The sequence below is a fragment of the Rhinolophus ferrumequinum genome, chromosome 25 (genome assembly GCF_004115265.2).
Source record: "Rhinolophus ferrumequinum isolate MPI-CBG mRhiFer1 chromosome 25, mRhiFer1_v1.p, whole genome shotgun sequence".
Taxonomy (NCBI): Eukaryota; Metazoa; Chordata; class Mammalia; order Chiroptera; family Rhinolophidae; genus Rhinolophus; species Rhinolophus ferrumequinum.
The window spans coordinates 25,496,437-25,524,366 of record NC_046308.1 but is presented as its reverse complement, the minus strand read 5'-3'; the positions used below and the strand labels follow the sequence as shown (position 1 = coordinate 25,524,366).

Sequence of the window (27,930 nt, the reverse complement as noted above, 5' to 3'; positions counted from 1 at the left end):
CTCTGTGTTTTTGGCGGGTCTTTGTTCTGTTAGTCTTTGGCTTCCTCCTTGCTTAGCTGTACTAAACAATGGGGCAGCTCCAAGATTGAGTTTTCAAGAAGGACTTACACAGCAGTGTCTCTCTTAAGCACTGTCCACCTGGGTGGTTTGATACTTGGGTTGGTGTTCAGAGGTACCAATGGAAGAACCAAAGCCGCAAGCCAAGAATGTGTGTATTTCTTGACCTCTGTCTCTAGCAGATCATGGTGCTTGCTGTTAAAGAAAAAAAAAGTTTCCAACCCCCTTCAACTCCCACTCCCAACTGAACATACACCCTTTTCTCAGCTTCCTAGGACCTAAGAAATGACAGCAGGGATCAAAAGCAGGGCCCAACACCACAGACAGAATGACAGAGTCCATTTTTCTGGGTTTCGTCATCCTGGTGGGTATGGTAACGGGTGTGCACTTAGCCTTGCCTTCAGAGAACTCCTGGGTTAGTGGTACGTGTAGCAGGTACACGGTACCTAAATACTACTCAGACATCCCCTCCACTGGTGTTTTAATCTTTGGGGATTTCTTCAGTTTTCCTGTCTTCAAATTGATGTTGCACCAGTATTGCACTGAGAACATGTAATAGTTTCCTATTGCTGCTGTAACAGATTACCACAAACTAAGTGTTTTAGAACCATACACATTTATTATCTTACAATTCCGGAGGTCAAAAATATGCAGTGGGTTCCATGAGGCTCAAATAAAGGTTTTGGAGGCTCTAGAGGGAAATCCCATTTCCTTGCCTTTTTTAGCTTCTAGAGGCTGCCCACATTCCATGGCTGGTACACCCTCCCTGTATCTCCAAAGCCTGCATCTTCTAATCTGACACCTGACACTCTCGCCTCCCTCTTTGATTTATAAGGAGCCGTGTGATTACATTGGGCCCACCTTGATAATCCAGGGTAGTCTCCCCATCTCACGGTCCTTAATCACACCTGCATTCTCATCTGCCCTGTAAGATAATGTTGTCACTGGTTCTGGGCATTAGGATGTGACCTCTTGGGGGAGGGGCAGCATTCTGCCTGCCACAATATCTGGCCCCATCTTCAATTTCTAAGCATTGCCTCCTTGCACCCTCTATCTTCCATCCTCTCCCTACTCCCAGTCTGTAACATACAAGGTCTGCTCCTTTATCTCTAGTACCACTCTCCAATTCTCAGGGCTCCCACCCTGACACACGTGATCTGTGAAGAATTTCCTTCCCCCCAACTTCAGTTTTAGTGGGCGCCTCAGGGTGCGAAGATCTACCAAGAGCTGCTTTCCCGATCTTTTCCTTGCTGCATTCCTCCCCCTGCTCCCTCACCAGCCCAGCCTCCCAATGGATCACTAAAGGAGAAATGCAAAGAGTTATTGCTTTTTAATTACAAGTGCTATTGTAACATCTATAAGGAAGAACACTTTAAACTTAATTGAGACCAAATGTGAAGTTAAATTAAATGAATAACTAATTAATGTAATGTTCTTGCATTATTCCCGAGTGAGTGCTGCGGCCCAGAGAGAAGGCAGGTCCCAGGCCTCTGGGGAACAGTCAGTGCCCAGAGCTGAGGTGGGGCCGGGAACCTGGGACCTGGGAGACGCGAGGGGAAGGTCGGGTCTAAGGGTGGATCCCCAACCGTTGGTATTTCCCTGAACTCCCACCTACAGCCCTAGTCCTCATGTCTGAGGCCAGGCTCTGAGCTCCCACGTGACTTTTGCCTCTGCCTGGTACCAACTTGCCTGCTGGCATGAGCCGCTGTGTCCTGCTCATTTCCCAGCCCCCATGCCTGACACGTCAGGGCCTGATAAATATTCCTTTTGACTGTCTCCCTCTTCTACATCCCCTCACTCCTTTAGCAACCTACCTGCCCAGGTCCTACTCATTCTTCCTCCATGTGCCCGTCCCATTTTCTCCTCCTGCTGCCATTGCTATCACCCTCCTGCCGGTCCCATCCCTTCAGGGCTGGACTAGTGGGTGGCAAAGGCTCAACTTGAGTCCATGCCCCTCTTGTTTTTTCCTGTGTCATTTATAAACGTCGTTTTCCTATTCCTGTCTTCTCCCCTCACTAGACAAGCTCCTCAAGGGAGCGAAGTGTCTCACGCCCATTTATCGCCCTTCCCACCAGTCCTCTGAGGTAGGTAGTCTTAGTACTATTTTCTAGACGAAGAAACAGGCTAAAAGCTAGTAAGTGGTGAGGCTGGTGGAGAGAAGACCTCAAAATTGCCCAAGAGGAACAATGTCCTCCCTCCTACTCTGACCTGTCTGCAGTGGAAGGAAAGCCGACAGTTGGCAAATGAAGAAACCTCTGCTCCTCTGTCCCCGAGGGACCAGGACAGGGAGCCCAGGTTCACGCTGGACTCTACCATGGGGTTATGGCACCACCTAGCGGCTCCCCGGAGGGATGGTGGCGGGTAAACCTTTCTCGTCCTCAAAGCTGCGTTCCTGAACAGCGAGCACAAAGCCACGCACTCTGGCTGCTGCCCTGTGGGGCCTGAGGACCAGAGGGAACAGTCAGTGCCCGACGGGCTCCTGCTTTCAAAGTCAAGTATTTGGCGACGTACGTTTATGTCCCCACTGGCGCGTGTGTACATCCTAGTTCAGCGCGGAGGGATTTGCATCCAGCTAATGCACCGGCTCCCGGTCAGTGCAATGGTTCTATCTTACGTGAGGCTCCAAACTCCCGGTTTGCCCTGCACGCAGGTCATCAGTGTCGTCTGACCATGTCCTCTGGGAATGCGCATTGTGACCAGCCCCGGCACACGCCCCAGGACCGGGACGCTGCCTCGACAGCCCCTGGGAGCCCCGACAAAGACTAGCACGGCGCAGCCAGCAAGAAATGTTGGTGCTGGCAGGGGCTTCAGAGGTCCGACAGAAATGCCATGAGCTCGCCCCGGGATGTGAGGTGGACAGAACAAGTACATGGGGAACCCGGGGGAGGAGAGGCCACCGCACAGAGCTCCAGGAAGCTGCCTGTGTAAAGGCTCCGGGAGGAAACAATCCTGCCACCCTGGTGCCTGCACTCAGGTCGTAGGTCCTTGTCCTGTGTCCACTGTCTACTCCGTTCCGAGAGTAGAGCTGGCACCCAATGAGCACTCAGTGGCACTTCTTTATCAAAACACTGGTATTTTTATCAAAATACAGGGTATTTTTCAGTCTTGGCCCCCACTCCCCACCCTTCCCCCCACCGCACTGCCCTCACATGTCGTCTTCCACTCGGGACATCGAGGGCTGGGACGAGGAAGAGGCAAGGGAAGCCCTCACTCTCAGGTGCCAGCCGAGGACTGCCACCTCCCTTGCTCCACGCTCGCCCCAGCCCTGGACGGGCGAAAATGCTTTAATCCAAACGGATCAGGAGTTAGAAACAGGATCACGGGGAGAGAAAAGAGCTTGTGGGTAAAGGGAAGATGAGAGGCTGGGCAGCTCTGAAACAGGGTCAGAATCCCACCTAGAGGTGCAGACTGATGACAGGTTCAGATTGAACACAGGAAGGAGAGACGTGCCTTTTCCAGGCCTTAGCCCTATGGAGTCTCTGCCTTCTGTCCTGAAATCTGAATAAGCAGGAGTCTGAGCAGATCTTTCCCTCAGCAAGATGGAGACACCACTCAGCTCTGGCCCCATCCGTTCTGCCTGGCCGTCCCCTTCCTGGAGAGAGTCTCCCAGTTCCTTAGTTTTCCTGAGGGCTGGGCTGGCTGGTGTTAGGTCAGGAGGCTTTGCCTCAGCAGTCTGTGGCAGTTGTGATTGTCTTGCCCAGGAGTGCAGTTTGGGACCCAGCTGGGGCCCTCCATGCTTCTGTTCCAATCGGGGCCTCATATTTCTTTATACCTGCAAGAGGAGGAGAGAGGCAATGGAAGAGAGAGTGAGACACAAGTTAAGAAGCTCCTGCCCCAGTGGTGGGGACAGGGAAGGCAGGTTCCTCAGGTCTCAATAATTGCCTTTCATCCCTGTTCTCTATAATCAGGGCTCCCTCTCACCTTTTCAGCAGGAAATAGCAAGCCCGATTAAATTACGAACCTGACAACATTGGTACCACAGTTGACAGCTTTACAAAGCAATACCACATATCCCATCTCATCTCAGCCTCAAATCAACCCTGTCAGGTATTTAGAGATAAGCGTCCCCGTTTTACACATAAGGATGCAGAAGTTCAGAGAATATGGCCAAGTTCACATAGGTAAATGTGAACAGAGAAGTCAAGACTGTCCAGGGATTTCTGGTTGCAAGCCCAGTGCTCCCCATACACAGGCCTTTCGGAGAAGGACCAGTCTACAGAGAAGGGCAAACCCCACACACCAAGGCATATGAGTCCTTAGCCGAGTCCTGAGTCTTCGTTCTCTCTTCTCTAGATGAGCACATTTACCTCTCAAGGTGGTGGGGAGGTAAGCTAATATATCTGAAGTCAGGTTCTTCCCAAGCATACAGCAAATTAGTAAGTGTGGACTTTTTCCCTTTCTGCTTCTTTTCTCCTCCCTCCCCCTACCCCAGACTCCTCTCAGGCCTGGCCCAGGGAAGGCAGGTGGAAGGAACACTAGTGTGGTCTAATCCCTCTGCTCCTCCAGGGCAGGCCAGAGACTGTGAATGCCTCCTGCTCTCCGTTTTTCTCCCCTGAACCTGGATGATGCCCTTCCTTAAAAGGAAGTGCTTCCCCAAATAGTGTGCTGGTTACCATGGCCCTACATTTACCACCGAAACCAAACCCACAGCTCTGTCAGCCCCTCATTTGCAAGAGCCTCCTGCTCAGAAGGAGAGCCAGAAAGTCCAGGAGACACCTCAGTACCAGCACAGCCCAGCCTCTTGCCAGCCCAGCCGCCACACCCACCACCACTGGGCAACAGACAGAAAGCACACCAGCCAGCCACCAACACTGATTCAATTTTGTCCCAGAGGCTTTGATTGGTAGTTGCTTCCTTCTGCACATCCCAGGCAGAGGGGCCAGTGACCTTGGTTTCTAATCTTCAGGAGCATTTGCAGCTCCAAGTCTGAGTTCAGAGGGAAAACTATTTCCCTGGACTCTGCCTCCTCTGTCCTGGGGATACGTCCAAAGCCCCACTGCTCTGCCTGAAAAGAGGCTGCACGCTTGATTGCGGCAGCTCAGACCTCTTAGGAAACGCTTCCCAAGCAACATGCTCTGCTCAGGTCGCCTGGTACTGGCCCCCAAGAAGAAAGAGTTGGAAAAATCACACTGAAGGAGAGAGGATTTGTATGCAGGCCCCGCTCTGATGGCACATCAGTCACAGACTTGAAGAAAATACTCACAAAAGTCATGGACAGGAGGAAAATACTACCGCGGGTGGGTTAAGGCCACACAAGAGCTATGGAGACACATGGGACAACAGGGCAGGTTAGTGGGGCCGGGGCAGGGTGGGTATTCATGGAGTCCATCCAGAGCCAGCTCTGAGTTCCCGAGGTCTCAGACTGGGTGCAGAGCACCTGCCCACGGGTTTTGAAGCGAGGTGGGAGGTGGGGATCTAACTCTCCAGAGGACTCACCCTGTGTCTCTGCTGAGGGACGACTTCCATGCCAGGATCTCTTTGTACACCAACCGGCAGAGGAGCTGTGGCGGAAGGGAGGGCACGAGGTTAGTCCCCAGTGCTGGTGACCAGTGGGCTGGCAGAAGGGAAAGGGCTGAGCACACAGCTTTGTTCAGCAGGGGTCACCCATGGGATGGGAAGTGGTTCTGAGCAAAGGGCTGCTGTCCCAGAGCCCCGGCAGAATGCTTTGAACTTCCAGAGTTTTAGCCTGGAAAGATAGGACATCCGCAATATCCATCTGTGCACCCCAAGAACTCTTACCAAGCAGGCCAAGACGTCAGCAGAAATGAGCATGTAGAAGACGTTGTTCCAGCCTGTGGGGGAAATGAGCCCGGCCAGCAGAGGCCCCAGCGCTGCACCTGTGTGGAGCACATGTCAGAGCAGGGCACCCGCCAGGGAACCTCCGACCCCCAGGAGTGTGCCCAAGACAAGGCCCAGGCTCCGCTGCCCGGAGCCAAAAGCTAGTCACAGACCTATGGACCCAGTGCCGTCGATGATGGCCGTGACGGTGGACAGTGCCTTTGCGTTGCCCTTCAGGCTCTTGTGAGTCCCCTGGGGGGAGAGAGCAGAGTGAGGACCCAAACCAAAAGGGAGCCCTGAGCACCAGGATGGGAGGGGCTGACCCGGGGAAAGGCGGTGTCGGGCTCGGAGCTGAGAGCAAAGGGTGGTCGATGGCAGATTCTGAAGGACTTTGAGGATCTTTACAGGCCAAGGGAGGGGGAAAGGGCTGCGGGGAAAGTGGACCTGGAGACAGAGGCCCTGACCAAGCCCCCAAAGTGACCTCCCCTGGCTCCTGGGAGGCGGCCCCACCTACCAGGTCAGCGGAGACAGCAGTGGTGATGAGCGCGTAAGGACCATTGACCAGGGCCCCACAGACAATCAGCATGACTGAGGCGGCAAGAGGCAGACAGCCCAGTTAGAGAGGAGGGGCAGCACCAGCCCGAGCCCCAAAGCAGGGGAGAGCGCCTGCTGTCAGGCTGACAAGCTCTGCTTCTCTGCGCCGCCTCCAACGCCCCCCGAGCAATGCCTGTCCTATGGCCTGGCCATCTCCTCACCTATGGAGCTTCCAATCCCGTTCTGGCCGAAGCGGTTGTACAGGAACAACTGAGAGAGGAGAAGGGGACAGGCAGAGTCACGCCCAGCCTTCCCACGAGCCACCTGTGTTAGACTGGAGCCCGGAAGTCTGGAACCATACTCTCCTGCCCTGGGACCCCACAGGTCACTTTACTGCTTTTCCTTCTCTTCCCCAGACCTGTCAGTCTTTAAATGTCCCAGGGAGGGGAGGTCTAAGATGTGGGAACATTGTTTCCCTTTTCCCAGAAAGTCTTCTCTCAGCCCTAGCCTCAAACTCCTATTCTTTCCTTGGGCAAGAAGTTTACCGGCGGGTCTCCCCTTCTCCACCACGGCCAAGGAGCCACTAATCCCTTTCTGAAACTCTCAGTCTGGGTCTCTTTCCCCCTTGAGCTGTGCGCAGGGATGTACACACACACAGACAGGTATGTGCATCAATGCCCAGGTGCCCACAGTCCAGCGGCCACACGCAGGCACATATGAGGTTATACACACCATGGGGGCAGCCAAGATCAGCATGACGCAGCAGGTGGTGGCCCTGCCATTGGTGTAGTCAGAGATGAGCCCCGCCAGGATGCCACCTGGAACACAAACCAACTCACCCACTGCTGCCCCAGGCATGACAACAGCCTCCCACCCACATGGTACCCCAAGCGTGGCCCCATCACCCCACCCAGCACTGGTCTGGGCCAAGCCATCCAGAACCAGCAGAGCATCTCCCTCGGAAGCCCTCCCTGGATCCATGGCTAACAGAAGACTAAACACGAGGGCCATCTTTCTTAGGATCACCCAGCTGGGCAGGAGCCATTTTTCCTTTGATGCTACCTGCCTGGGTCACTTTGCACGGGACCTTCTTTCTGCACCACCACCAGAGAAAAGGGGAATGCAGCCTAGAGGCAGAGCAGGGCAGGACCTCACCTATGATGCCACCAACATCAAAGAGCGTAGATAGGTCCCCAGCATCCTTGGCACTAAAGTGAGCTGTGGAAAACACAAATATGCGGTCAGACCTGACGAGTCAGGGCACATACCCTGGAGTGTCACAACCAGAAAAGTCAGATCACGTGTTCCAAGCCCCGTTTTTCAGAGGAAGCAGTGAGGACCCGTGGGAAGTGATCGGCCACAGCCACAGGTGAGTTTGCAACAGTTGGACCAGAAGCCCTCTCTGGCCCCGAGTCCTGTGGTGCCCTCTCCTTCTGCAGGACGGCCTTGACCTTTCACACTAGCCCTCCCCTGAAAGCACTGGGGTCTGGCCTGCAAGCCCTGTCCCACTGGACCTCCTTCCCCAGGGGACACAACTTCTCCTACTGAGCCTCAGCTCGACCAGCAGTTCCTGCCGTGCTCCTTTGCATCCATTTGAGGTCTCTGCTAATCAACAGAGCCAGGAAGGAGACTCACGGGAAAATGAGGACCTCAGGTCCCAGGCTTTGCCCTAGGATTAGAAAAGGAGTATCCAGAAGCTCGAACTGTAATCCAACCCTCAAGGCTGACTCATATGCTGAAGTCAGCGCCACAGAACAAAGAGTCCCCTGGGCCTCCACCTCTGTCTTTGTGAGAGACCCCTCAGACAGAGCTGTGGGGCAAGTTACAGCTTGAAATGTGGCCCCACGATATTCTGCTCAGAGAAAGTGCAGTGTGTGGCAAGGCAGCCTTGCCCACTGGCCCCGCCACGGGGCTCGGAGGGAGCAGGGCAGCCTGGGTCAGGGCCTCGGCCCTGGTGGAATGCTGAGGCTCGGCGGGGTTCGGTGGGGGTGCTGCCTCCTGACACAGCAGCCACCAGGGTGTGGAATAGCAGAGACGCAGGCCAGGTGGACATAAACATTTTTTTCAACCACAAAAGTGCCCTGTCCTCGTCTGTCCATCCTTGGGCAGGGGCAGGGGGAGTAGGTCCGTGAGACGGGCAGTGCAGCCGACCCAGCACAGGCACAGGAGAATAGTGTCGCCAGCAGGCTGCACGCAGTGGGGGTGCCACACCAGGCCTCTTCCTTGGGTTGGAGGAGGCTCAAGGGGCTCCAGGAGGCATTCACAAGGCACTCCTTCTCTAGCGCCTCCAATCCCACCCATCTAGGAGCCAGACAGGCTGGAGGTGGGTTTCTCCTATACTTAAGGGTGGAGAAGTTAGGGAAGATCACAGAGTAGAGCTTCAAGTTCCCAACCCCCAACTCAGTCCCAAGGGAGGAAAGGCGGCTGGAATGAGGGCCTTGGAGGTGGTGTACAAGGTTCAACTTCCCGTTAAAAATAATCTCCGTTTGCCCTAAGAGAGGTCAACAGAGACCCTCCCTATATCCGAGAATCATACGCATCGCACAACAGGTTTCCTCTCCCACGAAGGACGCCTTCTCCTTCCCCTGGTACTTACCCACATTGAAGATGTAGAGGGGCAGCCAGTAGAGGAAGGTGTAGCTGACCAGCTTGGCAAAGAGCAGACACAGGGAGAACTCGATCACGCCCTGGGGAGCGGAGCAGAGGGCACGATGAAAGGGGTGCAGGAGATCCTGGTCTGGGGCAGCCCCCAGGGGCGTCTGAGTGCCACCCCAGCACACCCCACCCCTCACCACACAAAGACCTCAAGTACATCCACCCAATAAAAGCCATGTGGCCGGCTGTTCCAATGCTGTGTCAGGACAAGTCTCCCCTCTTACCCACCCTAGGCAGCGCCTGTAAAGAAATTCTGGCAACCATAGCTCTCCCTGGCATCCCCATCTCCTGATACCCAGCAGAAAAATCTAAAGAGCCTCTCTCTCCCCTCCATTCCCCCCACTTCTCACCGGGATCATCAGCGCCCCAAAGAAGCTGATGGCAACAGGCTGAGCACTTGGCTCCTTGGAGCATTTGGCCGCCGTCTCCAGGCTGCTCTCCTGGTGACAGTAGGGGCTGTTCCCAGGGTCCTCGGCATTGTTCTGGTTCTCTTCCGGCCCATCCTGAACAGAGAGGAAGCCTTGCTGTGGGCATCCCCGTACCACCTCCTGCCCGCTGGAGGGATAACCCACATGAGAGGCAGGGGCTCCCAAGCTGGAAGGGGTACGTGTCCCTCTCCCGGTCTGGACTAACTTCCTGCAGGCCCATGGGGCTGTTGGGGAGCCAGCCCAAGGGCCTGCCATTGGACGTGTAAGGTACTGTGGGCCCAGGCTGCTCTCCTCCAATGCCCCAGCCCTGCCTGGGGATGGAGTAGGAGGGCAGGGAGTGGGCTGGGGCCTCACACTTACATGGTGCTGAGGCGCGGTGCAGTCCACGTCTTCTGGGTCTGAAAAATAAAACCTTCTAAGAGGCTTTCCACAGGCCAGGCCCTCCGCTTGCGCTGGGACTAGTCCCCACCCCTAAAGCCTCCTGGACTTCTGCTCTCCGGCTACAAAGTGGCCCTACGACCTGGCCCAGCTGACTCACAGACTGGCAGGGAATGGGGATGAGAACAGCAGATGTGGGGAGTGTCCTGTCCACCCCACCTTCCCCCTTCTCAGCCAGCATTTGCCAAGCACCAACGAGGGGCCAGGCGGCCTAACTACTTGTCTTACCGAAACCTTCCACAGCTCTGAGAAGGACATGCTTTTAGCCTTATTTACAAATGAGAAAACTGAGGCTCAGAGAGGTTGCTGTCCGTCACACCCCACCCAGGTCCTCCAACTCTGTAACCAGTAATCTCCCCATGGTAGGCAGCGGGGAGGAAGGGTCCGCTTACACTCGATGAGAAAGAGGAAGGTGACGATGCCCATGACAGCGGTGATGACGCCCGGCACTATGAAGGACAGGCCCCAGTGATCGCTCACCCAGACGCCAGCGATCAGGGAGCCCAGGATGTTGCCCACGGATGTGTGGGAATTCCAGATGCCCATGATGAACCCCCGCCTGGAAGGAGGGAGGAGGGAGGGAGGAAGGGAGGAAGGGAAGACAAAGAAGGGGAGAGGAGAAGCACAGAAAAAATTTAAAGGAAAGCATAGGGTTCCTCACAACTGCCCTGGCCATGTGCAGAAAACTGGCTGCCTACAGCCTCCGTGCCAGGGAAGAGGGAGAGGCGTGGCAGGGGTCAGCGAATGAGCGAGGGAGCCACAGCCAGGCACACGGGGTTACCCGAGCCGGCACACGGGGCTCCCCAGTGGAGCGCCTGCTGCCCAGAGGGGTGGAGCTCCACCCCGCTCTCTTCTCTCCGGGAGCATTGGCAGTATCTGAAGAGTTTTGACTGTCACAGCTCTGGGTGTGCTGGTGGCATCTAGTCGGGGGATGCTGCTAACCATCCTCTGATACACAGCACGGCCCCCACGACAGAGAATCATCCAGCCCCAAATGGCAGTAGCGCCGAGATTGACACACCCTGCTCTAAAGCAATGGTTTTTGGCACAAAAGCCAGTTCAGGAAAAAAAACAATACAGTTTTATAGGCTTCGTTTTTGTCTTCATGCGAAATGGAAATTCCTCTATTAGGTTGTTTTATGGGTTGAAACCTTATCACAGGAAAATCAACACTGCTTCTTGGTCACTAAAATGTTTGTATCTCACTCCGCACGTGAACGTCAGCAAGATGCAGGCAAGTTTCTAATCCCTCACCCTGAAATTATATTAGGAGGCCACAGGTGACCTCCTAGGGAACCTCCAGCTCCCGCTCCCTTGTCACACACTCACTTCCCCTTCCCGAACCAGTTGCCAACGCAGGTCACAACGGAGGGCCAGCCTGTGGTCTGGACGAGTCCATTAAAGATCTGCAGGGAGAGAGGAGGCAGGTGGGACAGGTCCTGGGCGTGCTGCCAGCTCCCTGCTCTGATCCCTCCTGGGCTGAGGAGGTTCAACATCATGGGCCCCAAATTCCCACACATGCACACACCCCCTAATGCCCTCTGGCCCAAGACCCTTCCCTCTCAGGCACAAACCCAGCCTCTCAGGCATCTCCGGTGACCTCAAGGTGGTGCTCAGTGCAGCATACTGAGCAAGCAAATGCATGACTCACGGGCTGGGAAGTAAGACCCTGTGGAGCCTGACAGAGGGGCCCTGGGCTGGGCAGGAGGTGCTCAGGGCCCAAACCGGCCGTGACCTGGGGCGGCTGAGGAGAACTAGAGCCTCCAGCATCCTTTCTGTGCTGGGAACAGAGACCCAAGGGCAAGACGGGGGCTCATACCTGAATGAGCACGAAGTACCAGAGGACGTGAATGTTCCAGAAATATCCCAGGCCGAAGAGCGAGGTGAAAAGGCCACTGAGCAGCATTCCGGCTGAAAGGTAATAACGGAGGGGGAGCCGCTCCCCAAAAATCCCACTGGAGAAGACAGAGTTGGATTTGTGGTTAATCCAAGCAGCCAGCTTTCTCTCTCTATCCGCACGTCTCCTCCACTGTCTGCCCATCTCACCTGTCTGCCTTCATGTGTTCCCCCCACTGAGCGACTCTGGCCAAGGAGACCACCAATGACTCTGTGTTGCCACAGCCAGGGACACCCTCAGGCCTTGCCTCCCTAGGCTTCTCTGCCGTATTCGAAACTGCTGACCACACTCCTAGAGATGTTCTCTCCCTGGCCTTACTGCTGCCAATCTCACCCCCACCCCTTGGCCGACCATGCCTTCTCATTTGTTATGTCTGGGGAGCAGCCTCTTGCAAGCACTTGTATGGGTTTAGCTACCACTGAGTATATCTGCAGTCGGACCGCTCCCCCAGAGCTTCAGGACCACATCCAGATGCCTCCTGGGCATCGTGGCTTGGGTGCCCCCCAAACACTTGAAACTCAACCCTCTAAAGCTGAAGGGCTCCTCCTCCTTCCCCCACCCAGCCCTTATCGGGTGCCCTCCTTGAAGTCAACGGCACCACCATCCTGGGCCACTCAAGCCAAAACCCAGGGAGCCACCTTCCTCTCCTGCTTCTCCTTGCACCCTTCACATCCATTCCCCAAGACCCACCTAGTCGTACAGAGTTCTCCAGTGTGTCGTCCCTTTTCCATCTCTGTGACTACTGTTCTAACTCAAACGCTGCGCAGAGCTCGGCTGGACCATCCTCAGTCTGTCCCTTAGCATGACCAGGTTTCAGTCTTGCCCTCTCTGAATCTCCCTTCCACCCCACTCAGAGTGACCTATCGGAAAGGTAAATCTGAACATGACACCCTGGGTAAAACCCTTCCACGCTCTCCTGTGCCTGTGGCCGGGCTCACGTGACCTTGTTCTTCAGCCCCATCTCCTGCTACTACTCCCTTCAAACGTCACACTCTGGTAAAACTGTGACTAGTCCCCACCCCATCCTTCGATCAGGCTTCCTTACTTTGCTCATGTTATTCCTCTGCCTATCCTCTTCTCCACCGCCAAGCCCGACTGCTCCGCCTCAGTTCAAGTGTCACCTCCTCCAAGAAGCCTTCCCTAACCCCTCTTCTCTAATCCCAGCTCGGACTAAGTACCTCTGAGCCCCCAGAGCCCCCTGGAGCCACCTCTGTCACGGAGCCAGCACAGTTTTGTAACTAGCTGCTATGAGCTTGTTGGAGGCGGTACCTACCTCACTCATCTTTGATTCCATGGCAACAAATACCATGCTTGCTGTGTGAAAGCCATGCCTGCTTTGCTAATTTAGGCCCAGAACAGGGCAGGGTTTTCTAGCCATCTCTGCATCCAGGGCCACCCTTGAATCCAGGTCCAGGACAAACCATATTCCAGCCATCTGAGTGACTAACTCAGGAGTGTCCAGAAAAGGCTTTCCAGGAAAAAGAGCTACTAAAAGTGGGAGTCGGCCAGGTGAGGGAGATGGCTCAGTGACCAAGTAAGGAAGCGAGGATGGCTGGGGGCCGACCACACATGAGGAAGTCTTGCTCTCATTTCCACCTGGGGAGCCATTAGCTTTTTCACTTTGACTCCACTGCCCCAGGTGAATCAAGAGGAGGCAGCAGCTCTGAACCGCCCGACTCTGGGATGGTCATGGACTCTGCCTCCCTCTTACCTGATAAACATGCCGATGGCATAGGCCACGAGGAAGGCATTGTCCACGGCTCCCAGCAACTCTTTGTAGTTGTCCTGGTCTGAAAGCAGACGGGAGAGAGAGAAAGCTGGCTGCTTGGCTGCCCCTGCAAGAAGGTCTTTCTGGCCCTGGGCAACCCCTTCCTGGGGAGGGGAATGGGGAGTAGGGAAGCAACTTGCCCCATTCTTACCAAACGGAGACCAGCTACACCATGTGGTGTCATTGGGACTGTGGGTGTCGTTGATGGGCCTGATTATCTCTGAGCAGTTCTGGTGCAGACGGCTCTGGACAGGCAATGGGATCAACAGGTCAGGGGTCATCTCATGGCCCCAGAGCCCAGTCAGCCCAGAGAGGAGCCAGCAACCTCCCTCCCCAGCCACACCTGCACCACTGCCTCCCCACTGGGCTCCATGCTCCTCCCTCTGACACCTCCTCCTACAGGAACAGGTCATAGGGACAGGTGGTCACAGTGGATCCTGAGTGAAGGCAGGGGGAGTCTATGAGCAGAACCCATAGAGCCCAGGGTCCCTGCTCTCTCAAGCCACCCATAGCCACCGACACCACTGTCTTTGTGAATACACTCAAGAGGAGCACTTGGGAAAGTTCCCTGGGAAAAAGAGCTACTAAAAGTGGGAGCAGGCTTGGCGATCGTGGTAAAGGAACAAGGATGGGAATGGGCTGAGTTCCAGGCCATTTTACTAACGTGGATTTCGGCTGGGGCCCAGTGTCTCCTGCATTCTTCCTTACTGCCAGGCCAGCCTCACCTTAACAATACTGATGGGCTTCCTGGACATGTGGTAACAGGTATAAATTAGGAAGGTAAGCAGCAAGATAAAGCCTCGGTACCTGCAGGAAAAGGTAGGCATCTGGATTAGCAGGAAGGTCAGAGCTCGTGCCCTGTAGCCCACCTGTGCCCGCTCTGCCAGGCCCAGGGCCTCAGCACCACCAGCTCCCTCCAGACACCAGTTCCTTGGGGCAGAGGCCAGGGGGAGGGTAGGAACAGATGCCCGAGCCCAGGGTGCTCAGGGAGCCCTATCTCCCTGGTCCCAGCTCCTGAGGCCTTCCAACAGAGCTCGCTGAGCACCAGCACTCTAGAAAACACGACACCCTCCTTCTGCTCTTGTCACCTCCCATCACCTCTACGTTCATTTGGCCTCAGCAAGGTCAGGGTGTGTGTGAGTGAAGGAGATGGAGCAAGGGGGAGGTGACATCGTTTTTGTTTTTTGGTGCTGAATCCCAACATCATTTTTAAAATACCAGCAATGGGAGCGGGTAGGAGGCGGATGCGGGAGAAGGGTCTGTCTTTATAGAGCTCAATACTCCTCGTAAGCTTAGAACACAGCAGAAATAGCACCTGCTGCAGCCGAGTCAGAGCAGAGCCCAGACCATAGTTGGAAACGCGGCACCAATGGGAAAGCTGCTGACAGAAGTCACGTGACGTCCTCTTCCTGGTCCCAGTCTCGTCCTTCCTACTCCATGGACGGCAGGGTCATTCTTTCCACATCTGACACATCACATGTGCCCTCTCCTGCCCCCCGTTTCTCATCTCATGCACTGGTCTGGGATGGAAAGAACGATTCAGCCCGGCACCAGGGAAGTTTCCATGCACAGCCAGCTGCTCCCCTCCTCCTGAGGGCCTGGGGAAGGGCCGCAATAGCCCCCTGAGTCACTGTCTGCTTCCCCAGCAGAACAGCAGCTGAGCTGAATCAGCAACCAGGAGCCAGGAAGTGCACGGAAAATGGACCTCGAAATGGACCCCTGGCCCAGGAGAAAGGGCCAGGTTTTCGGAAAGACCCAGAGCCGGGGTTCATTAAAGACCTCATGGAGAAACGCAGGGAAGAAGGGTAGGAGGGTCCCTGCAGCCCTCGGCCTCCCTCAGCTCCTACGGGCCGGACACTGCAGGCTCACTCTGCCCTCTCTGGGGATCTGCCTCCAAAACCCAAAGTCACTGCCTTCAAATGTGTCACGAAGGCTACCGCCTTTGTTGTAAAATGAAGGGGAATTTCAGCAGAGCTTGAATTTAGGTTGGGCTACCAGGCCCTTCTCACTGTACCCCTGGAATTGAGCTTCCCGCCTGGGTTCTCTGCCTCCTTTCTCTCCACTGCCCCTGGTCCTCTCTCCACTGCTCCTTAAGAGAAGGAAGGTACACGTGTGCCGCTCCATTACCTGGCTTAAAAGTTTTCAGTGGCTCTCTGTTCTGTTAAGGACGAAGCTCCAACCATTTAGTCTGGATTTCATGCTTCTCTACAACCCAGGCCCTCTAGTTACCAGTTCCCGAGGGAGCACGGGTGAATCACAGAGGGGGGAAATTCTCTGAGAGAATTTGGAGAGGGTGCCCAGCTGGCCTTCTTCAAAGAGCAGTGGATGGACGACAACTACAGCCCTCCAGATCACTCCCACCCAGTGCCCTGTCTGGGAGGCGGCCTGGGTGGGAAAAAGCTGAAAGCTTTGAGTCATGCCTCTAGTTTGCTGTGTAACTAAATGCAGGCTCCTAAACCATTTTTGCCCCCGTTTTCCGCATCAGTTGCACACAGGTGACGGCACCAACCACATTGATCTCAAAGATCGGTGAATTACTCTCACTCTAGTCCCTAGGTCCCTGTTTTGTCACCTTCAAGACCCCGGGGGCTCAGCTGAGCCTATCTTGGCTGCCACATGGACGCGCCACTGACCATCGTGACAACTCCTCTAGGTCTGAAAGGTCTCTGAGGCCCCATGAGGCCCCTGGCTCTGAGCGTTCTCCCACGACAGGCCCAGCAGGGAGACCCTTCCCAGCTGTGGGGCCTGGTGTTGCCCGGAAAGCCAGGCTGCTGCTCAGTAGACTCGCTGAGCCCTTTTAGGAGCTGGTCAGAGCCAGTGAGGGGCCCAAAGGTCGAGCCCGGTTGCCAGCCGCCCTGTCCTCTCACCCCCACACTGATTCAACTCCAAGCACCAGGACGTGCCCACCTGGGAAGGACCCAGCTGCCCTCCCTTGGCTTCCTCCCGTCGGTGGCCCGGTGCTCTTCCTTCTCTGCTCCAGGCCCCTTTCCTGTGGCCTCCTCTCCCAACCCTGGGAGGGGGAACTGCCAGGACAGCAGACACAGTAATGCCCGCTTCTGGCATCCCGATTCTTTCGGGCAGAAACAAGACTGCTCTCCCATCCATAGCCACACACGTACGTGCCCAGCGCATGCTCAGGATCCAGCCATAACAGAGATCTCTGTGCTCTGGGGGCTCCCAGGTCAGTGGGGAGACAGACGGAAATGGGGCCACAGTGCTATAATAGAGGGCAGCCTTGCATGACATGGGAGCACAAAGGAGGGACGCCAAGCCCAGCTGGGGTGAGCGCAGTGTCAGGAAAGGATTCTTAGAGGTGAGGCTTTAATTAAATCTTCAAAATCAAGCAGAAGAAGGCCAGGTCAACCAGGGTTGGGGCAGGGAGCATGTCCAGGGATGGGAACTGTGCGTGCCAGAGCAGAGAGTATGAAATAAACTATCTGTTTAGGGAACTCCACATAGTTCAGGATATCTGGAAGGTGGGACGGAGCCACGCAGAAGGAGAGGTGGCTGGGAAGGAGGCAGGGGACAGGTCTGTGGGGCCTTGGGTACCAAGCTGTTGAGTTTGGACTCTCTTAAGGGTGACAAGGATGGGAAGTCATTAAAGGGAGTTGGGATTTTCCAAATCAGAGCGGTTTGGACACCACCCAGGCGAAGCAGGCTGAGACCCAGAGCTCTGCCCTGTTGACTATTTTGGGAAGCCCCGGGTAGGTTTCCTCACTGAAGGCAGGGCCAGCTCACTCTGCCTTCCCCATCCCGCGAGCCCCTCCCTGGGCACATGGCAACACCACGGGGGACCCTCGGTGGTGCATTTCAGGCAGTTTCTGTCTATGGAGAAAAGAGCAAGGACTTAGGAATCAGTGAAAACCTGGCTTCGCTCCTTACACCTGACACAGAGTTCACCACCTTTGTCGTCGGGCTACCGACAAGTTAGTAAGATGATGAAGACAACAGGTCTTCTAAGTTTCTGACACCCAGTAGACAAGTAAAAATGACAGCTACTATTATTTCAAATTTTCAGATGAGGAAGAAGAGCTGGAGAGGGCTGAGGCAGTCCACGGTGGTCCTTTATGGGAAGTGAGTGGGGTTGGGGGCTGGCACCGCATTCCCCGGGTGGTGGGGGCTGTAGACCCTGGACTCCCTAGAAGGTGGGGATTTGGAGGTCAGCGTGCCCCCTCCTCCCCACTTCCCCAGCTAAACTCCTAGTGTCCTCCCCCTGCCTGGGGCAGCTTCCAGAGTCTATGGGGGAGCCTGCAATGGGACACAGCAGAGCTCTCCGGCCTGCTGGGACCTCTGCCCACACGCTCCCTTGGGAGAAGACAGGGAGACTCAGCAGACGTCCACACTAACATCCTGACCTGTGGAACTGCAATCCTCTCCTCCTCCAGGGGTCTGGCCTGACCTCTGTCCTCGCTCTGATCCCAGCCCCCAGTAGAATATCTGACAATTAAGATAGCAGGAGAGTCATGATTCCTGGGGGGCGGGGGGAGGGCAGGGGGTCCTTTGCTGTGTGACCTTAGAGTAGCACTGGGCTCCCCTGGGACTTCCTGCCTGGACGCAGAGTGATGGAGAGATGGGCTCAGAGTCACACAGCTAGCAGGCAGAACACAATTGTGTCCAGTCGTCTTCCCATTCCACTTTGGCAGCTGTTCTGAGACAAAGGCCAACGTGCCACAGTTGAAAGTGGACTGGGGACATCTGTCTGGGCTAAGCTGAGACCAAGGCTGCCAAACTCACAGTAAGTCACAGGAAAGACAGCTGACACGCTCCTGCAGTGTGCAGAACCACAGGTTTCACTTCTCTTCTTACCAGCCCTTCCTGCAGAGTCAAGGGGCCCCAGAAGGGGAGCAGGGGGCAGATGTACACAGCTGGCCTGTGCCTAGCTACCCCAGGTTGGCTGTGAGGGGGAGGGATGGCAACAGGTGCTAGGCCAGGCTGGCCTGGCACGAAGGCAAAGGACCGACAAACATGAATGGCGAGGCCCTCAGACTGCTCCGGGGGGGCGGGTTGCCCCATGACCCCTCAAGTCTTTGTTAGCAAGAAGCAACACTTCTTGGAGCCCCAGCTCCTCCTTCCTCGGCACTGGTTACTGAGTAACCAAGTCAGATAGAGGGATACAGTAGATATCTCCTAACTATTAGCTGATGGGCCAACTTATTCTTTCAAGGGAGCATGATAAAGGCTTTATAGACCTTTAAGACTTTGCACTAGGAATGCTTCTGAGGTAGGGGTCAAGAACAATTTGTCCCAAAGCGGCAACAGATAAAAAACAAACACAGGACCTACTACCATCCGTAGGACCTACTACCACCACCAGCACCACAGAAAACAACAGGAGATGGTGGGAGAGGCCCCTTTCCCAGGCGGCCACCCGGTCGGCCACCCCAGTGCCTGCAGCCCCTTTCTTGTTTTGCATCCGCACTGCTGACAGTCCCTACCCCTGTGGTAAGGTCAATGGGGACTTAAACTTTCTCATCAATCCATCCCCACCGCTCCCTGCCTTAATCAGGGGCTGACAATCAATGTCTAGGGCTGCTCAGGTGGCCACGTGACGGGTGGGGCTGGCTGCGGCTGCAGGTGACCTTGGCACTTGCTCTGAGGAAATAGACTTGGTGGCTTATCCTTCCATGTGCCTTTTCTGAGACTCAGCAGATCTGAAAAGGAGAGAGTGCTGAAACAATAAGAACCAGGCCGGTCGTGACAGTGCCACCCCTGCCAAATCCTCCCCTGCCGCTGGGAGACTTCACGGTAGGGAAAAGCCAGCCTGGGACAGATACCACAGAGCAGAACGCTGAGGCGGGCCTTCGGTGTACAAGATGGAACAGGGCAGGCAGGGCTGGGAGGGCCTCCGAGCGGTGAGGACATGAAGCCCTCTTGGGACCGAGAGCCAGACCAAGGACTTCTCTACTCGTTCGTTACCCTTTGTCCAGCTGGGACTCGGGCTGGTGATCAGCGAGATCAGGCTGACGTAGGGCCTGGCCTCCAGATCCTTCCCAGAGAAGGGAGCCTTTGGCTAGTAGCCCCAAGGAGCCCACGGCTTTATAGAATAAGTGAGTAGATAAAACAATGATCCTTTTCAGGAAGGAGGAAAAAACAGAGCTTGTTTTGCTTTGAGAAGGAAGCTAAGTAGGGGAACCTACTCTGTCTGAGCGCCCAGACAGAATGAGAAGCCATGGCTTTGAGTGTCAGCATGAGGTTTTGTTCAGGAAACTGGAATGACTCGGGGAGAGGATGAGAGTTGGTAGGGCTTGGAAGAAATGCTCAACAGGTATTACGGTGGCCTTTCTTCTGAAGACAGGCTACACAGACAGTGCAGATGGAAACGTGTGGGTGATGGCAGAGCTGTGTCTTGCCCAGGGAGGATGGCCTTCCTCCCAGGGTTCTCTGGGGGGCTAGCCCCATGCCTCACCCTCGTCCACTCCTGCTGAGCACAAAGGATGCAGGGAACCAGGCATGAGCCAGAGGCCGACATGAGAGCAGTAATACTGTCCACGCCCACTCTACCCCAAATGCCAACTCAGGGGTCATCAGATGGTGGGGAACGGGGGTGGTCATGGGCTTCAGGGACACACCCTTGGTGTGTGTCCTCAGTTCTGTTGTTACTTTCAGACAGCTCCACTCTGACCTTGGCCCTCACTGGTTAGCTTGACTGGAAGAAATAAGGCCTTGGCCAACCACTTAGACCATTCCCAAACCCTTGTTGCCTCTAGACCAGTCCATGGAGCCTGAGTCAAACAGCCCCACCCAAAGCCAGGGAGGTGCACACCCGTCTGCTCTGTGCAGAGGGAAGGAGGAAACAGCAGGGTGGAAGAGGAAGCAGAAGCCTCTGGGGGAACAAGGCAGCAATCACAGAGCGGGTGGGGGAGGGGCGCCGCAGGGTCATGCGCTGGGTAGGATCAGGCCTGACTCTGAGAAGCAGCAGACGTGGGGCAAGGATAACAAAGGCCTTAGCTCTCCAGGCTCTGCTCCAGCATCTCTGCCCCCTTTTCAGAGCAGCCTCGTAGCTTGTTTTAAGGAGCCCTTTCTGCTGCCCTTACCAAGTACCTCTTTGCAGTTATCAGGAAAATAAGACAAGAGCAGCACTGGGGTCCCTGTTCTGAAGCCATCGCAGAATAGGGAAAAGAACCTTAGACTTAGACCAAGGAGGCCGAGTCTTAATTTCTGGTTCTGCTGCTTAACCTAAGGCAAGAGGGTTAACCTAAGTCTCAGTTTGATCTTCTTTTAAATAAAAACATAAACTCATGCCACACAAGACTGTTATAAGGATTAAATGAGATACGCCGGATGCAGCAGTGTGAGCACCTCAGCGAACTCTGAGGGCAGAGCCATTCAGCCCAGCAGCAGTCACCAGCCGGCCCTGGCCTTTGCAGCTCACGTGGGAAGACGGGTGTGGAGAAATACAGCTGTGCAGGTCCACAGCTCTTGCTTTCCTGCCTGCCCCCTCCCCATTCCTGCTCGCACAGGCTTCTCTGTCCTGGTCCTGAGCTGTTCCCCCTCACAGGGCTCCAGGAACTGGGCCCATCCTCATAAGCACCAGCCCCAGCCATCTCTCTGGCAAGATGCCCATGTTGCCAGATGACCCCCGATATGCCCACACAGATGCTGGCACAGAAGGCAGGGCACGGGCCAGGCCTGGGGCTGGGGAGGACTCTGAAAGGCCGTGAACTAGCTGTCCACGCTGCCCCCCCAACACACACACACACACAGGGGGTCTGGCAGGAGAGGAGGGGCAGCCACGCTGCTGCTTGCACACTCGGCCGCCTGCCTCTGGGCTTTATGTCCAGAGAGGGACTGGACACGAGCCTTCAGCCTCTGTGCTCCTGCAGCTGCAGCTCCAGGGGACTGTCATGAACTGATAGGCGACACATCTTCGCTTCCAGGCCTTGGCTCCCCAACCTCTGCTCAGATCTCTCCAGCTCCACCCGGTCACATGCTGCCTGTTCCTTCTAACGAGGGGGAAGCCCTGTCTCCACAGAAGCTCAGCAGCATCCAGCAATTACCAGGTCCTAACTGTAAGCTAGGCGCTGGGCTAAGTGCTCTCAATGCCTTCTCATTTCATGTCACCAAACTCTGTGATACAGGTCCACTGTTATTTCCATTTTATAGACAAGGACCTGACCCTTACAGAGAGGAAGTGACTTGTCTCACGCCAAATAGCCGTGTGATCTTTTGCCCCTTCCGCACTCTCATCAGGAGGTCAGCGGGAAGACCACGGGCTTGGGGGTCAGGCTAACCTGGATTCAAATGCCAGCTCAGCCGTTTACGAGCTGTGTGAGGCTGGACGAGCAGTATAGCTTCTCTGTGCCTCAGTATAGCCGTATGGTGGGTGGGGAAACCTTGCAGCGAACGACACAGAAACAATGCCTGACACAAAGTGGTAGGAACAGCAAGCAGAATAATAGTCAGTAATTAATGTTTAGCCTGGCATTGATCTAAGTACTTTACACGCTGCACCTCATTTAATCTTCACGACAATCTCATGAGGTAGGGATCACTGGTCCTCTCACTTTATAGATGAGTCCAAAGTTCAGGCCCCATCCACCCTCACTACCTCTAGGCAGTCTAGCTGCATCTGCTGTCTTCACCTAAATGCCCTCCTTGGGGACATGTGGAAGCAGTGAAGTTTGGTAATTAAGGATCCAGCGGATCCTTAATCCTGAGAAGGTAGGACCTGGTCTTACTTATCTTTGCAGGACTCAGAGCTCAAATCTTAGTGCGCCTACAGTGGTAACTGTATTAACATTCAGTATTTACAGGAGTCCAAAGCTACACTCAGGAGAAAAGAAGTAAAAGAACATTGCTGAGCACCCCCACCGGCCACACGGGGTGAGGGATGTTCACATACCACATTTATGCTCTAGGACCCACTTGACTTTCACCAATGGGGAAACTGAGGCTTAGAGAAGTGACCTGTGCGAGGCACACAGTGGTGAAAGGATCCCGGTCCAGAACGATCTGTCTTAAGTCTGGGAGATGCCAGCATGCGCAGTGCTTGGACTCACACCTCAAGACGCGTGCGAATGGTGTGTGTGGACCTAGAAAGTTGTGTCATGTGTGTTTTGAGCTCTTCTAAAATGCTGGTGTGGGGCAGGCTGTTTATAATTAGACACCCTCCTTGCCCTCTCTCCCCGCCGTTTTCTCTGAAATACGTTACTTTGGTTAAAGGGTATAATGAATATCTATGAATGAAATGCGAATCGGCACAACAGTGGCAGAGCGGAACAACTTTGTATACTTGGTAATGAGATATGTGTATGTTTATTAAGAAGAAAAAGAAGTTTTATCTTAAAGTAAAATGACTGGTTGTTCCACAATGAGAAAGAGAACAATGAAGGACAAAACCTGAATGGATCAATTTGGATGTTTGTGGAAAGGGAGTTTGATTTGCCCTGGGTTACTGTATGTGCAAATAATGAGTCTGGAAAGAAGCAATTACGTTAGAAATTTTGTCAAAGCTGGCTCAGTTTTTATCTTATTCATAGTATTTTTAAAAAGAGGCTGTGGTTCCTTTAGCATCAAATATTATGTAAATGCAAACATGGAATTTGTTTTTATCTCTGTTAAAATGACAAAACATTCTTAACTATTGGTTATTGGCCTGCTCTTAATTAGAGGTTGTCAAATGTGACTCCTTACCTCCTGTGTAATCTGCCTAGATAGCAAAAATTCCATATCTTACCAGAATAATTTTCTATACTCTTTAAAACAAAGAAATCCCCCTTAAGAAAGAGCTAAGTTTCTTTACAATATTACATTCTATGTTTATTTTTCAATGTATTTTTGTTACTTTCAATGGGACAAGTACTGTTTCTTAGGCACTCACGATAAGCATTCAAATCTCCTAACGACTTTTTTTGATTTTTGCCTTCTCAAAATCAAATTCTAAATACAAAATAAAATAAAATGTTCAGGATGGGTTTTTGTGTGTGTGTGTGTGTGTGTGTCTAAAACTATCTTTCAGATGCCTGGAAAATCACAGATTTGTTCCTTCACCTTTTAAAAAGAGAGAGGCTGGAAATAATTAGGCTTATCTGATTTGTTACTGTTGACCAACTGCACGGGAATAATTGTGAAGTCGGAAGCTACTAACCATCTCCAGGTTAAATTTATAAAGGTCAATGTTATAATTTATATAAATATTTCAGAAACGGTGTGCTGTGTGAGAGCTTCCTGCAGACTTCTCAGTGCCCTCTCGGTCCATGATTTGTTTCTATGTATCAGCATCCTGAGGGCGCTTTGTCTGACGATGACAGCCTTACCAGTCATGATTTCAGTTGCGATTTAAAAATGTTACCTGGGCTGCAACCTTACTTCTTTGGGTCTAACATCTCCTAGGTCAGTGGGTTTCACCTGGGGATGTACATCAGACTTTCCTATGGAGTTTTATTAAAATATAGGTGTTTAGGACTTTCTCCAGACTTACTGAGTCTCTTCAGTTGATATTTTGGTATATCCTTGGTATACCATGTAAATTATGTCTTAGGATTCTTATATATCTCAAGGTTGTTTCCTCTATCAAAGTTATTTTCATCAATTTTTATAAATCAGATATTATGTTCACTGTCTTCTTTGAAATTAGCTTTATGTTTTCAGCCATTGTCTAGATGTTTTTATGGGGGGGACAGGGCAATTGGCTTTATTTTGTCTTTCATACTTCCGGAACAACCAAATTTCCTTGTTAGCTGCATTATTCTTGTTATGAATTCTCATCAGATCATTCGCTTTTGAAAAATTATCCGTAATGAGTTAATCCGTGCCTTTTTCAGTCTCTGTCACCTACAAATAGTTTTTGTTTTACTCTGATGCTTCTTAAAGGCTCTGCGATCAGCTATAGGTCAAAAACTTTATCTTTAGCAGGCAAGAACGGTCTCAGAAAAGCACTGTACCAGGCACTTGCTCTTGGTCACAGGCTTCTGATGGCATCACTAGGCCTTCTTTTAGGACATACCAATGGACTGAGTCAGGATTTCCAAAACTCTTCAGTCAAGAAGCAGACAGGTTTATGAGATCGTTAACCGGATTCAGCAGAACAAGAATTAATCATATAGAACTGAATAAACTCTGAGAGATGGCTGTTATTTATGTTCAGGATATTGTTGGTGTGGTTCTAGTATTCTATCTTCTGGATATATAAGGAAGCTCTTTCTCTTTCTTCTTAAGCTATCTGTAACCCCTGACAATGTAGTAGACGCTGTTTTTGTAAACTGAAGTGAAACATTTGTAAATATCTGATTCTCCCTACCTGATTCCCCAGAATCCATAAACTTGTGTTGAATCTTCTTGCTTTTCATAGCAATATGATTTTTTGCAAAAGTTCAGGAAAAATCTATCCTTTTTTTTTTTTTTTTTAAACCAGGGCATAATTAAACAAATTGGTTATGCAACCCAGGCCTTCCCTGGAATGTCCTACCTGGTAATGATGCTCCTTTAATCTGATGTAACCAGCTCCCTTGAAGGTCGACTCTATGGAGCTAATACTAATAAAACCCTCCCAAGAAAACCGGCTTACTGTGTTCTCTCAAAGGCAAAGAGGAAAGATCACTTCCTGGCCAGCCCAGGAAACTTAGGATATTTGGGGCCCTCAAAAAGAGAGGAATGTACCCAAATTTACAGGTACAGCAGATAAAAACCTACTGGAGACAGTTTTTTGGCTTGGCTTCCTAATCGCAGAATGATAAATAATAACAAGCTTTTAAATGTCCAATCTAAGATTCCTCATGAAAACTTCCAGCAAAGCAAACTCAACAAGGCCTGTATTATAAATTAACACTCTTATTGCACCTATGTAATCAGATCAAATCTAATGAGACCAGCCTTATTTTATGATCTGGAAGAATCTTTCTTTGCAACTATTTTTGATCAAAGCAGAGGAGACTGTAGAAAAAATGGTGTGTTTCATTGGAAAAGTGTGCATTGTCTAGAGGACTCCTCTGCAGGTTATCTGATTCTAGCATCTTGTTAACCTTGGGCATTTGACAATGCTTTGAAGTGGTAGTAAACTAAATCATACAACATATGTCTATGAACTGATAGAATTTCAATAGTCTACCTTCCCAATCTGTGGAAAAACCAGTTTTGCCTCAATATTCCTGATTTATAAATCAGAATGTCTTTTGTATTCTCTTCTTAAAATGGTAGGACTATATATACAACATAAAATTTCCCATTTTAACAATTTTTAACTGAACAGTTCGGTGGCACTAACTCCCTTCACATTGTTGTACAGCCAGGACCACCATCCATCTCCAGGACCTCCTCATCTTCCCAAGCTGAAGCTGTGTCCCCGTGACACAACAATTTCCCATTCCTTCCTCCCTAGGTTTTCTTTTGAACTGATGATAACATCTTCTGGATCCCTCGTTATGAGTAAAATAAAATCTTTAACACATGTTCATTTTTATATCCTTATGAGAGTTAGGTTTTTTTTCTGAAAAAAAAAAAGTTTTTTAACAGTCCCAAACTCATAAAGGACCAAATAAATCACGTAAATGCGTAAAGAAGGCTGGAATTGACGAGGAGTGCCACCAACAGGAAAGCACTAGGGTGACCAACCACCCCGCTGTGCCCAGGACGGAGGGGGTTGGGAATGTGAGATTTTCCGTTTTAAAACCACAACAAGTTGGTCATGTTAGGAGCACCTGTCCTACCTGAAGGGGACTCCTTAAGTCCTATTCATATAATTTGGGTGTTTAGGCCTGGTATTGCTACATCATCTGTTTTTCAAGAGAAGCCAGGTATCTGGCCATTTACGTTAAATTTTATAATTTGTAAAGGATGGCAACTAACATAATATTTTAAAAAACACTGTGCAGACCAAGCAAACTGCTTGGTCAGTGTGTGGCCTCTGATGAAACGTGGGCTGAAAACTCTGTACCCCCCCTCCCCCGCCCCCCAGTGTGGCCCCCCAGGGCCTCGGTATCTGGAGGAAAGCTACTGTGGAAGTGGTTGGCCCATTGTTGGGGTGAGTACCCTGCTGAGGGGTAAACCCTTCTTCCCCGTGCCTCTCTCAGGGCCTGGAGCCCCTCAAGGCAAGCTCCCCGGACCGCTGAAATCTGGCCTTTGTGTTACCCAAGGGCAAAAAGAAACCAAAAGGGACACTCCACGACTCAAATGGCCATTCTTCAGCAACAACCCCCAAGCCTCGGTTCCCTGGCCGACAAGTCCAGGTTCGCCCAGGCACCGGCCATCCGTTTTTCACCTTCCTGCCGGCGCCGCGGAAGGAGCCCGGGTTCAAATGCTGCGGGGTGGCCCGCTGTCGGGTTCCTGGTCCCCAGGATCCCTGCCCGCCGCCCGGACCGAGGGGAAGCTGTCCGGGGCTGGCGCGCCTCCCTCCCCAGCCCGGCTCACCAGCTGTCCCTGGAGAAGGCGCGCAGGAACCAGATGCCCGGAGCCAAGGAGGACCGCATCTTGCCGGCCGGTGCCCGAGGGAGGCGGCGACGGCGACGCAGGAGAGCGCGGAGCGGTGTGCGCCAGCCAGCAGCAGTGGGGTTTAAATGCCCCGCCGGCCGGCCCGCCCCGGCCCCGCGGCCCCAGGCCTGGAGCCCCCGCCCCCTTGCACCTGACCGCCCTCGGGGTCAGGTCCAGCGCGAACCGACTGCCCGTCCTCCGCGTGTCTGCCAACATCGGGTTCTCTCCGGCTCCGCCTCGGGCTGGGGAGCCCCAGCGCGCGGAGCTTCGGCGGCAGCTCCTGCCTCGCACTCGCCGCTCTCTCCCCGGAACCGAAAGCCGGATCCTACACTTCTCAGATCTACTTGACGATCCATCTGTTGCAGCTGTTCCTGCGATCCGACCCTTCCTGTTCGGAGAAGTGGTGGCTCAGACACAGACGGGAAACTGATGCACGCCGGAGGCCTATGGCTGACCCCGGTCGTCCCCACATTTACCCTGCTGAGTGCTAGCGTCCCTCGGAGCGTGCAGGGGCTTTCTCGGGGAGTTACAACACGGGTCCCAGACATACCCTCCTGAGTGGACGGCAGTTTCCTGTTCCGCTCAAGACTCCAGACTGTATGTTGGGCCAGACAGGACCCAACACACCCCTCACAGAGAGCCTGGCCTCCCCCATCTACTCTCTGTCACAGCGGAAACAGTGCCACCACGGTCATCCCTGCTCTCCCTTCCGGAGGCAGCGATGGGCCAGTCAGGGGCACAGAATTCTCTGCTCTTAACAGGGCTCTTCAGGCCTCTAACCTGAAATCTCCAGGATAGTTCCACCTCAAAAAAGAAGATACTGTGGGATCTTTGGGTATGAACACAAGGGTGAACTACAGAGGGATGGGGAGGGAAGCATTCACCGTGAGAGTCAAGTTGTTAGTAGAACTTAAAATAAGACTTGTTTGTGTGAATGGCTTTCAGCCCTGACCCCACCCTGTCCCTAATTC

General features: G+C 53.2%; 1 protein-coding gene across 2 annotated transcripts; it reads right to left on the bottom strand.

The window, feature by feature from the left end:
* Nucleotides 1–690: 690 nt before the first annotated feature.
* Nucleotides 691–27,121, bottom strand: SLC37A2 (solute carrier family 37 member 2). Of its 2 annotated transcripts, XM_033098138.1 has the most exons (19): nucleotides 26,900–27,121; nucleotides 14,281–14,362; nucleotides 13,707–13,800; nucleotides 13,499–13,577; nucleotides 11,710–11,845; nucleotides 11,220–11,296; nucleotides 10,283–10,449; nucleotides 9,813–9,850; nucleotides 9,375–9,527; nucleotides 8,966–9,056; nucleotides 7,525–7,587; nucleotides 7,102–7,187; nucleotides 6,591–6,639; nucleotides 6,350–6,423; nucleotides 6,009–6,087; nucleotides 5,797–5,894; nucleotides 5,494–5,558; nucleotides 5,261–5,316; nucleotides 692–3,829 (listed from the first exon to the last, which is right to left on the bottom strand). In XM_033098138.1, the coding sequence occupies exons 1-18, from the start codon at nucleotides 26,956–26,958 to the stop codon at nucleotides 5,286–5,288; spliced, it is 1,521 nt and encodes a 506-aa protein (XP_032954029.1). In that variant the 5' UTR covers nucleotides 26,959–27,121; the 3' UTR covers nucleotides 692–3,829; nucleotides 5,261–5,285. The 2 variants fall into 2 exon arrangements, with proteins under 2 accessions (XP_032954030.1, XP_032954029.1); XM_033098139.1 differs by lacking the exon at nucleotides 5,261–5,316 and having other exon boundaries at nucleotides 691–3,829.
* Between the last annotated feature and the right edge of the window lie 809 nt (nucleotides 27,122–27,930).